General features: G+C 41.6%; 1 protein-coding gene across 1 annotated transcript in view; it reads left to right on the plus strand.

Moving 5' to 3' along the window:
- Positions 1-11,201: 11,201 nt before the first annotated feature.
- The window catches only part of ANLN (anillin, actin binding protein), a 40,470-nt gene continuing 39,305 nt past the window's right edge, over positions 11,202-12,366 (plus strand). Inside the window, exon 1 of the mRNA XM_053975508.1 lies at positions 11,202-11,298. Within this exon, the coding sequence (XP_053831483.1) occupies positions 11,281-11,298 (18 nt within the window). The 5' untranslated portion in view covers positions 11,202-11,280. The remainder of the gene's footprint in view (positions 11,299-12,366) is intronic.

Below are 12,366 nucleotides of genomic sequence, written 5' to 3' on the forward strand. Positions count from 1 at the left end.
GACCTGGCTGTATCATCAGGGAGCAGTGGAGGAAATTCTACAGAACACAGCTTGTTGATACTTCAGAGAATCCCTTTCTGCCTCTTACCTGGAAGTTTTACTGAGTTTCATGAATCCTTCTTAGACAGACATACATACTTGCAAGTATGCAATCACAAGACTGAGTAAATACTGCTCAGAGAGCTCTGTCTGCTTTCATATCAGTCTTCACAGGCAATTATTAAAAAAACAAAAACAAGAGTTTAAAGCAAATGTTTTAATTGTATTTTCTAATGCCTCACACACAGTCAAACCTAGGTACTCTTAAGACCGGTTATGAAAAGACTGAGGTGTCATTTTTCTCAGTTGGCTAATGAGGAGCCAGTGCTGAAACACACTTCTACCTAGCTGACAAATTTGATGTCTCTTTTAACTTAAATTCTTTGAAGATCCGAAAAGATATATGCTCTGTCAACATGTCCAAGTTTAACCTAAAATACCCTCTAAACTATTTTGCTAACAATGTAGCATCTGGAACTTGCAGGCTTGTCTCCAAATCTCAAATTGCAGGAACTGAATAAACATTTTTAAATTTAGAGAGACAAAGCTACCCCTAATTAGTTAGAGTTTGCTTCTGATACATGGCAGTTACAGGAAAAAAACCCAAAAAACAGTGAATCTGTTCAAGCACTACTAATAATTAGCACAGCTGATAAAGAAATGATAGACAACTGCTAAAATATAAAGTCAATGTACCATTTTAATGAAACTTCCCAGTGGTTTAGCTGCATAGACCCTAATTCTCCTTCTAGAGATGCTATTTTATATATACTTAGATGCCATAGCAATGAAATCAATAACTATCCAGCTATTTTTGTGTATTTTACACATCTGCCTCCTCTCCTTGCTCCATCCAGTGGATGCCTTCTCTCCATCTCTCTCATCTCCTGTCTGCTTCTCCCTGGTGTCCACGAGTCCCTTTTCCCTGTGTGCTTGGGTAGTCAGTCACCCCTGAATCTGCTGCTTCCACTTTGTTTTTTTCTCTTTCCCCACTAGCCTTTTCATTTGCAGGATGGCATGAAGGTTTTTTTAGGTCATACTAGCTCCTGGCTGTTGCAAGAGGATGCCAAAAGCAATAGCAGCAGAAGGCACAGAGGAGGGATGCTAAAAGGCCACCTGTCCCAGCTTTCTGCTTCATCTCCAAGCAAGATTTGTCACATTTGTTGATTAAAAGCATAACATGGAAAAGGCAGTTGAGAAAAACATTACTGAGCATCTCAGTACAAAAATGCTACACACACACACACACATACACATATATAATTTTATAATTATTTTAACATATATATATACAGTGTACCTCTAGCAGTTCTGACCTTAAAGACATCTTAGCTTGTAAGTCTGTCTGGAAAGACAGCAGGGGAAAAGACAAGCTACCCTGTCATGAAAAAATTTCTGGAGGCTATCAGTGCAGCTGGCACTGATCACATTGTAGCAAGATGAGGGAACATAGGGACAAATTGTGATGTTTAGATGAACAACACTGTGGAATACAGCTTAAATGACACAGTTCCACAGTCCAAATGGATCTATACTCATGGTTAAGAGCCAGAATTAAAGGTGACATGCATCTTGTATTTCAACTTTAACGTAACATTACTTTCACAGATACTTTCAGATTGACCTGGTCATGTCTTCAGAGGCAATGTCATAGTCACTTAGTCAAAAATACTGCAGTGTCTTGCACACAGAGGAGTATCTTTATAAAAACATTAGCATCAACAAGCTCTGCAATGTGTACAGTCTGGAAGAGCAGTGACACATTTTATTGATCTCTGTATCTGTCAGAAGCTAACACTGCAAAATTCCGACACATACACACATATATAAATGCACATACATATAGATGCATATATAAATAGATATAAATATATATCTACACACATTCCAACACATACACACATATATAAATGCACATACATATAGATGCATATATAAATATATATGCATGTATCTGCATTTGGATTTTAAATATATATATATATACACACTTGTTTTAACATTGGTTTTATTTGGTTCCTCTCTCATATTCACACTATCTTTCCACCACTTCTCTATGACAACAAAGAATCACTGATGAACTATGAAAGCTGAGAACGAGAATCCTTAACTAACTCTGCATAATTTGGCACAGCTTCAGGCCCTTCAGAGTGGCAAGGTCAGCCTTTCCTCCCTGCTTAATGACTCTCAGCTGGCTGAGTATCTCCTGACCAAACAATTTCACTGACCAGGTGACTCCAACTGACCATCCTTTCAGACATATTCTTTCTAGAAGCTCCTTCAGAAATGTCCGACATTGCCTTCTGATTCCATCTGGGTCCTACACTCCTAGTACCCAGCAAATGCAGCACATGCTTATGGGAGCTGCTTACTCCTAGACTTATTCAATGGGACTGCTATTTTAAGATGCACAACTTGATACAGCTCTAGTATTCAGACTGATTTATCCACTGAATTTGTACACACTTTATGCTAAGGAAGCTCAAAACCATACACTCAATGCAACAAGGGCAAACAAAACATAGGCAAACCTTGCAGTAAAGACTAGAGAAGTGAAAGCAATGTAAGATCCTTGTGATGTGAACCTATGAGTGTGTCTGACTGTTGTCTGCCATTATATGAGGAAAGAAATCTAAGACATTTATTGTACACTCACAATTGCACTTATACCTATTAATGAAAAAGAGGCTGCTTTCCTATGGCAGAGAAGTGGGTTATAAAAATATAATAGTCACAGTAAAGCATTCACCTCTTTCAGTGTGGACTGATGGACCAACTCACCCCTCTTGACCTTTCCTCCTCTAACCATCTGCCCACTTGTGCAGCAATATCTTGTCACTATAGGGGTCCTTCTCAGAAAGGCAGGGTGTTGCCTTTGGCAGTTGCAGGCAGGACTGGCAGGCAGAACTGGCAAGCAGCCAAGCACAAGCTGCCTGCTGAACTGCAAACACCAGCAGATGAATCACAGGTGCCTTGCTGTGGCAACACAAATACCAGGTGAGGCAGCACAAGAGAATCTGCCCTGTGCTGGTTCTGGCTGGGGTAGAGTTAATTTTCTTCACGGTGGCTGGTGTGGGGCTGTGTTTTGGATTTGTGGTGAACACATGGTTGATAATATAGAGTGGTTTTCTTATTGCTGAGCTGGGCTCACACAGAGCCAAGACCTTTTCTGTGTTTCCTACTGCCATGCTGGCCAGGAAGTGCATGGGAGATTAGGAGGAGATGGAACCAGGAAAGGTGACTCACACTGACCAAAGGGACATTCCAGACCATGTGACATCATGCTCAGTATATAAAGTGGGGGGAAGAAGGAGGAAAAGAGGGATGTGTGGAGTGATGGTGTTTGTCTTCCCAAGTCACTTCTGTGTGTGATGGGGCCCTGCTCTGCTGGAGATGGCTGAACACCTGCCTGCCTATGGGAAGCACTGAATTAATCCTTTGCTTTGCTTTGCTTGTGCATGCAGCTTTTGGATTTTCTATCAAGCTGTCTTTATCTCAACCCACAAGTTTTTCTAGCTTTTGTATTTCCCATTCTCTCCGTGATCCCGTTGGTGGGGGAGTGAGTGACCAGCTGCATGGGGCTTGGCTGCTGGCTGGGGTTAAACCAGAGGCCCCAAAAAATGACAATCTGTTATACATTGTACTTTTTGCCTTTTGAAGTTGGTCAACTCTTTTGTGGTGCTGGGATAATTCAGTTGAAAACCAAAGTTTTCCTAGTAGTGCATCATCTTTTTGGCTTCTCGGATGAGCAGTTCACTTATTTCTTAACCAACCTGAAAAAAAAGCCCAATGTTCCTCTGTCTATTGTCATTCATTTCCTTATCTTTCCCTTTTCCACTTTATTTGATCCCCTATTTTTTGCTAGTCCAAGCTATACAACAGACTTATAAAATGAGAAGGGGATATCAAAAAAACACAAAACATCTCCTTAGCAGATTTTTACAAGAAACAAACTTACTACTTGTGCAGTAGTAAGTGTGAGTACATGGAGTTTTGGAGGCATCTCTCACCTACATGCTGGGTCCAGCACCCTCCTGCAGCAGGAGCTCCAGTGCTGGGAGCAGGAGACCCATCACAGCTAACATTAGGGGACAGTGATGCAATAGCTGTGGAAAGAGTGATGATGTACTTCTTCATCAAATAATTTCATTTCGTGGGACATCCAAATTCTCACAGTTAGGACAGGATCTGTAGAGCAGAAGGGACTTTTCCTGGCCTGGAGAAGGTGGTCTTCTGGTATAACCTGTTTTCAAAGAGAAACACTGACTCAGTGAGGGGCAGAACCCAAAGTATAAACTCACTCTCTTTTTCTAGTTTCCAAGTACATGCCTAGCACTGCTACTGAGCTTTACTTTGCAGATTCCCACATAATTTGTGAGGTTAAATGGGGCTATAAAACAGCTGAGGCTATTTTATTTACTCTGTGAGGAATAACACTGATACCAAGTGGTATCAGTGACAAATTCAGCCACTGGAAAGTGTTCAGTAGTGTTGGGGAAAAGAGTAAACCAAACCACAGGTATTTTCAGACTTTATTCACCTCCACCTCCTGGCTCGTTTTGGAGATTCCCTAGCTACCTCTTCATCATGGTGTTAGTGGAGTCCTAGAGTTGGAGCTGTAGCGTCTCTGAGATGGGGACAGAGCAGGGAAAACACTGTCTTACCTTATTACAGACCTGCCAAGTTCAAAAGAGATTTTGGATTAGGCATATAAGAAGATAAGCTGCCCATACCAACCTGCTTGCAAACAGCTGCTAGGGAGCAGCAGCTATCTTCATGGCCCAAGATCTGCACCATCTCCATGTGGGCTCTGACTTGAGGCAGCCAAAGGCCCTGGAGATGTAGAGAGACACATTCAGAGTTCTCTCATTTCTCATCACTATGGGAAGAATTAAAGAAGAATTGTTTAAAATAACCTCTTGGCCATTTCCATTCCCTTTGCCTTTGTCATATCACACCCAGGCATTCAGTAACACTATTGTTTGTACTATAGACTGCTAATTTAGGTTTTACTCTGTCAGATGCTTCTGTCCTTCTCATTAACAAAATCCATGGTCTTATTTTTATATTCCTTTAGTTAGTCTCTTTTCTGTGTCATAGCAGTTTGTTAAGCAGAAGCAGATTGAAATATTAAGGATATTTACTCATCTCTAACACATCCTCAGTGTAATTATATATGTAGTTTGTACTGAAGCTGAGATGACATAAGGGACCAGTGTCCCTTTTGGGTATGTGTGTGTAAAATAAAATTTGAGTTATGTTTATTTATATTTCAGTAGAATTTGTCCCATAAGAAACATCTGTTTCTTATTTCAGATGTGCATTTTCCCCAAATGTTGAAAAAGGGATCTCCAAAGCAAGACACTGAGCAGCTGAAAATCCTGTCCAAGTAGCACCCTCTAGTGTAAATAAGCTACTTCTGCAGAAAGGATTTCATTATACTGTATGGCTGTTTTTTTCTAAAGAACTGACATAGAAAGTGAAAAAAACTACCGTGAACTCACGTAAAACCCATTTTGTATCCTTATCATATCCTTTCCCTATTTAGCAAAGCATCTAGACTACATTTAATTTGAAGCACCTATTTTGGTTTTAAAAACTTCCAGGTGATTTCGTAGGTAACATTCTTGGCCTTCCTTAGAAATAAATTATTTTATGTGTGTTCTGTAGTTTCATTTATTTATTTATAATATGATGGCAAGAGGTCAGAAAATTATCACCTGTTAAGCTTAGAGCCTCCTGAGTCTTTGAAAAAAAAGCTAGAGCTGATACAATTTTTTTTTGTTAGTGAAAAATGGTTTCTCAACAAGAATGTCCTAATTTTTCCATTGTTCAGAAAAAAATTCAAAAACAAAAAATGCAATACAATTTGGCTGGTGAAATTGCTAATATGATTATGTGATTACTCCATTTGCACTATGTTGTAGTTGCAAGCAAGTCTCAGTACCTGAGAGTGATATCCTCGTCTAAATTAACATAGCAGCACTTAAGTACTCTCATGCCCTTTGCTTAATTTCAGAATTTTTATATCAGCAAATGGTACATCTGTACCATATACATAAAGAAAGAAAAGGGGGTATTTTACCTTGAGACACAAAAGAAAGGAGTCTAATTCTCCTTCTCCTGTGTAAATCAGTTAGGAGACATAAATGAACAGCCCTGAGAAACTTTCTGTGATTTAGTGATACAAATGCAATATTATACTGACTGAAGACAATAAATCTTTTGAGAATACATGAAATGCAAACATTTCTTAACTCCCACAGCCTTGTAAAAAAGTAGAGTTCAACCACCCAGAAATCTTTTTCTGAAACTGAGTCCACTTGACAACTGTCTTTTGCTGTTAATGAAATATGATTTTTATCTCATTCCTTGTTTCACTACTTCTCCATTTTAATGTATCTTCTTTCTTTTCCCGTTTCTTTGTTATCCTCCCTTGTTGTCTGTCATTTTTCACTCATCTTGTTTTAGTTCTTTATCCCCATAATCATAGAATCATTAAGGTTGAAAAAATACCACTAAGATCATTGAGTCCAGCCATTAACCTATAATGTTCCTTGTTCTTCCCTCCAGCTTTGATTTCTGTGAGATTTTTTCCTTCAGTTGCTCCTCATAAGAGAGCTTCTGTAATATTTTCTCCCAAAAAGCATCCACTTTAAGGATTTTCCCCCCAACTACACTTGTCAAGGCAGAGTAATGAATTAATCCTTTTGGTAACAGAAAACAAAGTCCCAGGTAAAAGTTACACTGTAATGGCTAAGGGGTCTCTCATTGTTTTAGTCTGGGTGAGCTGGTTATGTGTTTCCCATTCGGACTACTAGAAGAGAGACCTGTGCTCTGAGCATTGCTAATTTAAATCCATGTCACATGTTGGGTTACTCGCTCACGAAACCTGTCTTGTTCCTGCCATAAATATATTCCTTTACTGGATAATGTCAGTCTAAATTGCCTCTGTGATTATCATAGGAGCTGACAAAAGCAGTATAATCACCTTTGGCTTGGCTTAGAGAACATATCCTAAATGCTGCCCATCAAAATGTTTTTGATTATGTAACATTTGTAATAGAAAATATAGATTAATCCAAACAGCAACGTTTTGCCAGATTACAGATCTGCCCTTCTATTCACTGTTTGGAGGTGAAATTACCTTTTTCCAGGCCAGCTCTCTGGCATACTAGGATATTCAAGAGGATCTGAGGGCACAATTTGCTCTTAATTTCAGAATCACTGAAAGGATGGATATTATATTCTTGTTGCTCTTGTGTAGTGCAGGAATCCCTTATTACAAGGGTCTTGCTGGGGGGGCTGGGAAGAGAGGAATTTCCTACAGCATGACTTCAACTTAGACATAGCCAAAACACTGAGAGTCAGACCTGTGCCATACATGCTCCAGGATCCAAAGCAGGCAAAAAAGAAGGTGGGCTAGGGGAAGGAGATAACCTCAAGAAGCTCTGAAAGGGCTGTCACCTTGTCTCTTCCCCAAGGTTATTCTTCCCTCTTTGTCTGAAGTCATGGGGAAGAATTTATTCCAATTGGAACTATACCCCAGAAATTATGCTGCATACTGTCATGTGCTAGGCCATACATTTGCTTCTCCTCTCTGTGGATTCCCCTGAAATCCTACTACTAGGTGGGAAATGGCTTTCAGAATAATGACAGCTCTCCAGCTGACTTTGAAATGCTTTGGAAATGACCAACTGTGAGGCCACTCCCCAGAGTAAACTTCATTCAAGTGTTAGCCAGTGGATTTTTTCTGGTAAAAAACACCTTTTGAAAGGAAATCTACACTACAAGGAATACTACTCTACTGTATTCTAATTTCCATGCTACAAATTGAATCTGCTTGCAAGTGCTAGATGGGTGAGCATCGACTTTTGAGTTATTAAACAATGAATAAAAGGAAATTACAAGACGGAAAGTAGTGATTTTATCTAATTGACAGGATTTTTCTGTGCATCAAGGAAGCACTTTGTTAATTTTTCCTTTGGAATCAGAATTATGAACTCAGTTTCTCAGCATAAAGTAAGTTTTAGGAAATATTACATAATGGAGCTACACAGTGGACTACAGTGGGATTAGCATTTTCAATGTCAATATTTTACATTTCTGATTGTATTGATATTGTAAGGAAGCCAAAGATATAAAACACTTTGACAAGTGTTCTCCTTATTAGTTAAAAAGTGCTCCAGTCTTATTAAAAAGTGCTAGTGCATTGATAACCTTCTGAAAATGCACCCCTGAAAACAGTCATTATGCTTTAAAACTTTTTGAAGGAAAACCTGGGAAAGTAAAGATGTTCTACTTGCCATGTTAAGAGAAAAATGACTAGTTCCAGTGCCTAAGTTCTCAACTCCCATGAAAACTGCAAGCCAGCAAAAACTGTTCCCCCACTGCTTTGTATTGTGTTATTTATTGTTACAGAAAGAATTTCTTTTCATTAGCTTATGCCTGGCAAGAAGACATCTTAAACCACATCATGTGAGGGGAGGAGACAGTGAAGGGTGTGAGTCATAATTTTTGAATCCAAAAGTCTGGCATAAAATATAAAGCTGTTAAACAGGCAGAGCTGGCTCATTGTTCTGCTGGTTTCACATGGCATTCTTTTCTCTCCCTCTCTTATTCTTTGTGCCTTCACACTGTGAAAGACCAGTTGATTTTTCTTCCCATAAGTTGCTGCAGAAATAGTTTTACTTATTTATTAAGAAAAATATAATGCCAACTGAAAATTCCATTGCTAAAAGCTGTACCCCCACCACTATGCAGACAACAGGCCTCATTTTTATATCACATTTCCTGAAAAGGATTGACTTTCTTTGGCTCCTTAGAGTGGTAAAAGGATAAGATATATTCACTATCCACTGGTTCCTGGAAGACAGATATAATTCCTTGACAAGATGACAAACTAAGTATTCTATTTATTTCTAGCAGGACCTTGATGAATCTGGATCAAAAATATGAAGAAATTAGTGGCTCTTTAGAGAGCAAAAGGGAAGGACATTTGTCACATATATACTGCATTGATTTAAGCAGTTATACACTCCTAGGAATCTCCATTTTGCTTTTCAGAATACACATTTTACAAGAAATTTATTGCACAGATTAAGAATCATGATTTTCCTCTTTTTAATAATAGTAATTAGCATATGTCAGTATTATTTACACATCCTTACATACACTAACACTGCAGCCACCCCCGTTCTGTTGGCCCCCAGGCTGAGCATCACGTGCTATGCTGTGTCATTTGAAAGACACCAGCAATGGATGGAGCCACATTTTCCAAATGCACCAAGGACAGATGGAGCTGCACCATATAAATCTCACAGACCCACAAGTAAAGCAGAAAGCATGTTTAGATTGCAGTAATTCTGTAATATTTAAAGGGTTCAAATTGTACATGACTTTTCTTCCTTTGGGATGGCAGGGAAAAGAAAGGACTTAATGGTAATTCTCTCAATTTTCTGCCAATGACTTTGAGCTCCATATTGGCTATTTTGTCTTCTGGGGTTTTCCTGCATTCTCTACTGCTCCATTAAAGGAATTTTTCTGTTGTTCACCAGTGATAGCTAAACCTAGTTTCTCTTGAAGGAAATAAAGTCTGTTCTTTCTAACCACTGAACAGACTGGTTCATAGATTATGAATGAGTGACAAGTCCCATCTGATAAGTCCTAATTTTCTGCCTGGTGTGTGAGCAAGTTCTGATGCTGGACCTCAGACTGCTCCAACCCACGTTTATCTGAGAACAGTGCAGAGATGTTTGTTTGCCAGAGTGTCCAATCTTGACCATTTCTTCAGAAAAATATTATTTGATATTGTATTTTTAGATTCTGCTGAATGCTGATGCCATAGTGTTTGCAAATAAGACACTGGAAAGATTTTTTTAATGAGGGACAATTAGAAGAGTGTTGGTTTGTTTAGCAAAGCAAGATAAAGGCTGAAAGAAGACTGCTGCCTACAAATAATCGAAGAGGCAAGAAGCACAGCACTAGTGAAGAAGAGCATTCATGCAAGGTAATGAACACTATTTGCATAGGAGCAAAAAGGTCTAAAGAGGTGCCAGTATGTTTGGACAGACAGGAAAATTGACAAGACTTATTCATTTGGGCAGGCAAGCCTATAGTAGCCTCCCAATGGGAATAGCAGATATGAAAAGGACAAGCTATATTATACTGAAAACATGTATGTGAAGGGTGTTTGGGGTGGTGCATGGATAGCAAGGAGTGAACCTCAGCAACCAGTGGGTCTCTGCTAATTCCACATTCACTGAGAAAAGTGAAATGGTGCAGGGGACAGCTGTAGGAAGTGGTGGGTGAGGTTTCATGAGACCCACTTCATGCTAGGCTGTAGCATGAGGAGATACTCAAGAATCATGAAAAGGATCCACACATTTCACAGCTGCATTTACTGTGCATTTACTGTGTCACAAAAATAATGTTTTCTGCTGTCATGTCAATGCCAGGTGAAAAATTAATCTTCCAGTGAAAAAGGGTCAGGGCACATTCCTACTGAGAAGCTGCAGCAAGATGTGTGACCAACCAGGCACTATTGCACTACCTGCCTGTAAAGGAGGTAAAAGCATCTTAATTTTAAGAGGGGCTGTCAGTGAGGATGAGCGGGAAGGACAAGAGGACATAGCCTTTAAGCTGTGCCAGGGGAGGCTTAGGCTGGATATTAGGATGAATTTTTTCACAGAAGAAGTGACTAGCCATTGGAATGTGCAGTCCGCGGAGGTGGCAGAGGCACCATCCCTGGAGGTGTTAAAGACTGGACGTGGCACTCACTGCCACGGCATGGTTGGCAATGTTGTTCCCCCACAGGTTGGGACTCCCTGATCTCAGAGGTATTTTCCGAACGAATTCTGTGACAGGGCAGCCATGGCGGGGTGGACTCCGGGCACACAACACAAGGAAGCCCTGGGCGGCAGGGCCGCAGAGAGCGTCACACGCAGAACCCGCGGTGCCTACACGAACCCAGCCGACGTTCCCAGGCCGGGAACGCGGGCTCCCGCTCCCGGGCCGCCGCCAGGCCCCTCAGTTTCCCTGGGCGAGCGCGCGCGCTGCTGCCGGATTGGGCGGCGCTCCTGTCAATCAGCGCCCGCGTGCGGGCACCGCCCCCTCTTCCCGTGGTGCCTGCGCGCGGCTGGCGCTGAAATTCAAATCCCGGCAGCGGTTGGGGTGGAGGTTCGGCCGCTCGTGGCGGCCCTGGCGAGCGGACCCTGCGCGGGCACCGGCACCGGCACAGCGATGGACCCGTTCACCGAGGTGAGGGGTCGGTCTGGCCCAGCACGCCCGGGTCGTCAGCTGGGGAGGGGGCGCAGCCGGCGAGTTGTCAGTGTCGGGGACCCTGGGCAGGGAAGGGGCCGGTTGGGGTCTGAAGGGAAGGAGCTGCTCCTTGCGCCGCGCTCTTGAGACGGGATAGTTGCTCTTGGCTGAGCCCTGTCAGCCACCCTCGTCCCCGTTCGCCGGGGGATTTGCGGGCTTGCAGCGACCCTCTTTAAATGCTCTGTAGCGGGGTGACCCTCGCCGCCCCGCCCCTGGATCCTTGCTCCTGCGGGTGCCTCCGCTCCTGGAGCCGCCCGGGTTGTGTCAGATCCTGCCGGGAGAGGACAGAGCACGGGTCCTTGGCGCAAGGGTTTGCGGAGGAGAGGCTCTTTCCCAAGCCGGGAGTTTGTCTTCCATGCGCGTCTGGCAGATGAGGGGGACGGAAGGGACCCCGGCAGCGGACGGGAGCGCTGTTGACACTGTGCCTGCTTTACCTAAAGGTCGAATCATAAGTCTGTCCAAAGAGGAGACCATCTGATAAAAAAAAATGCATCCTATTTGGCACGATTGCCACCTGCGATTGGTCACTTTCTTTGGCAGGCCCAGTTCCTTTTTTTTTTTTAAAAAAAAAAAAAAAAGGGCTGTTAGTTGTTAGAGTGAATTAGCTGTGTACTTAAGTTTTGCAGAAGCAAAACTGTAATGAAATGAAGACTTGACTGCCTTGAATCTGTATGAAGGTTGAAAGTTTCTTAAAGATGCTATGCTGTACTCTGATTTCATGTTAGAGGTGTAGTTTTAAAGCTGTCTTGTGACTGCTTTGAGAAATGTAATAGTAAAAAGGGCCTTCAATCCACAGCCTGTGTAAATAAAACCTGAACTAATTGAAAAAAAAATTAAAATCAGACACACTGATTAAATACTCTCTCCTCCCCTTGTAAACAGTCTGTTTATCAAACTGACATTCTTTAGATAATTTGAGTGCCCAGAACAGGTAACTGCACAGACCTGATTTTAAAAAAATGAACGTAAGGTGTTGATCTGAACAGATTTACTAAATGTGTTATGCTA

Source organism: Vidua macroura, chromosome 1 (assembly GCF_024509145.1).
Source record: "Vidua macroura isolate BioBank_ID:100142 chromosome 1, ASM2450914v1, whole genome shotgun sequence".
Lineage (NCBI taxonomy): Eukaryota > Metazoa > Chordata > Aves > Passeriformes > Viduidae > Vidua > Vidua macroura.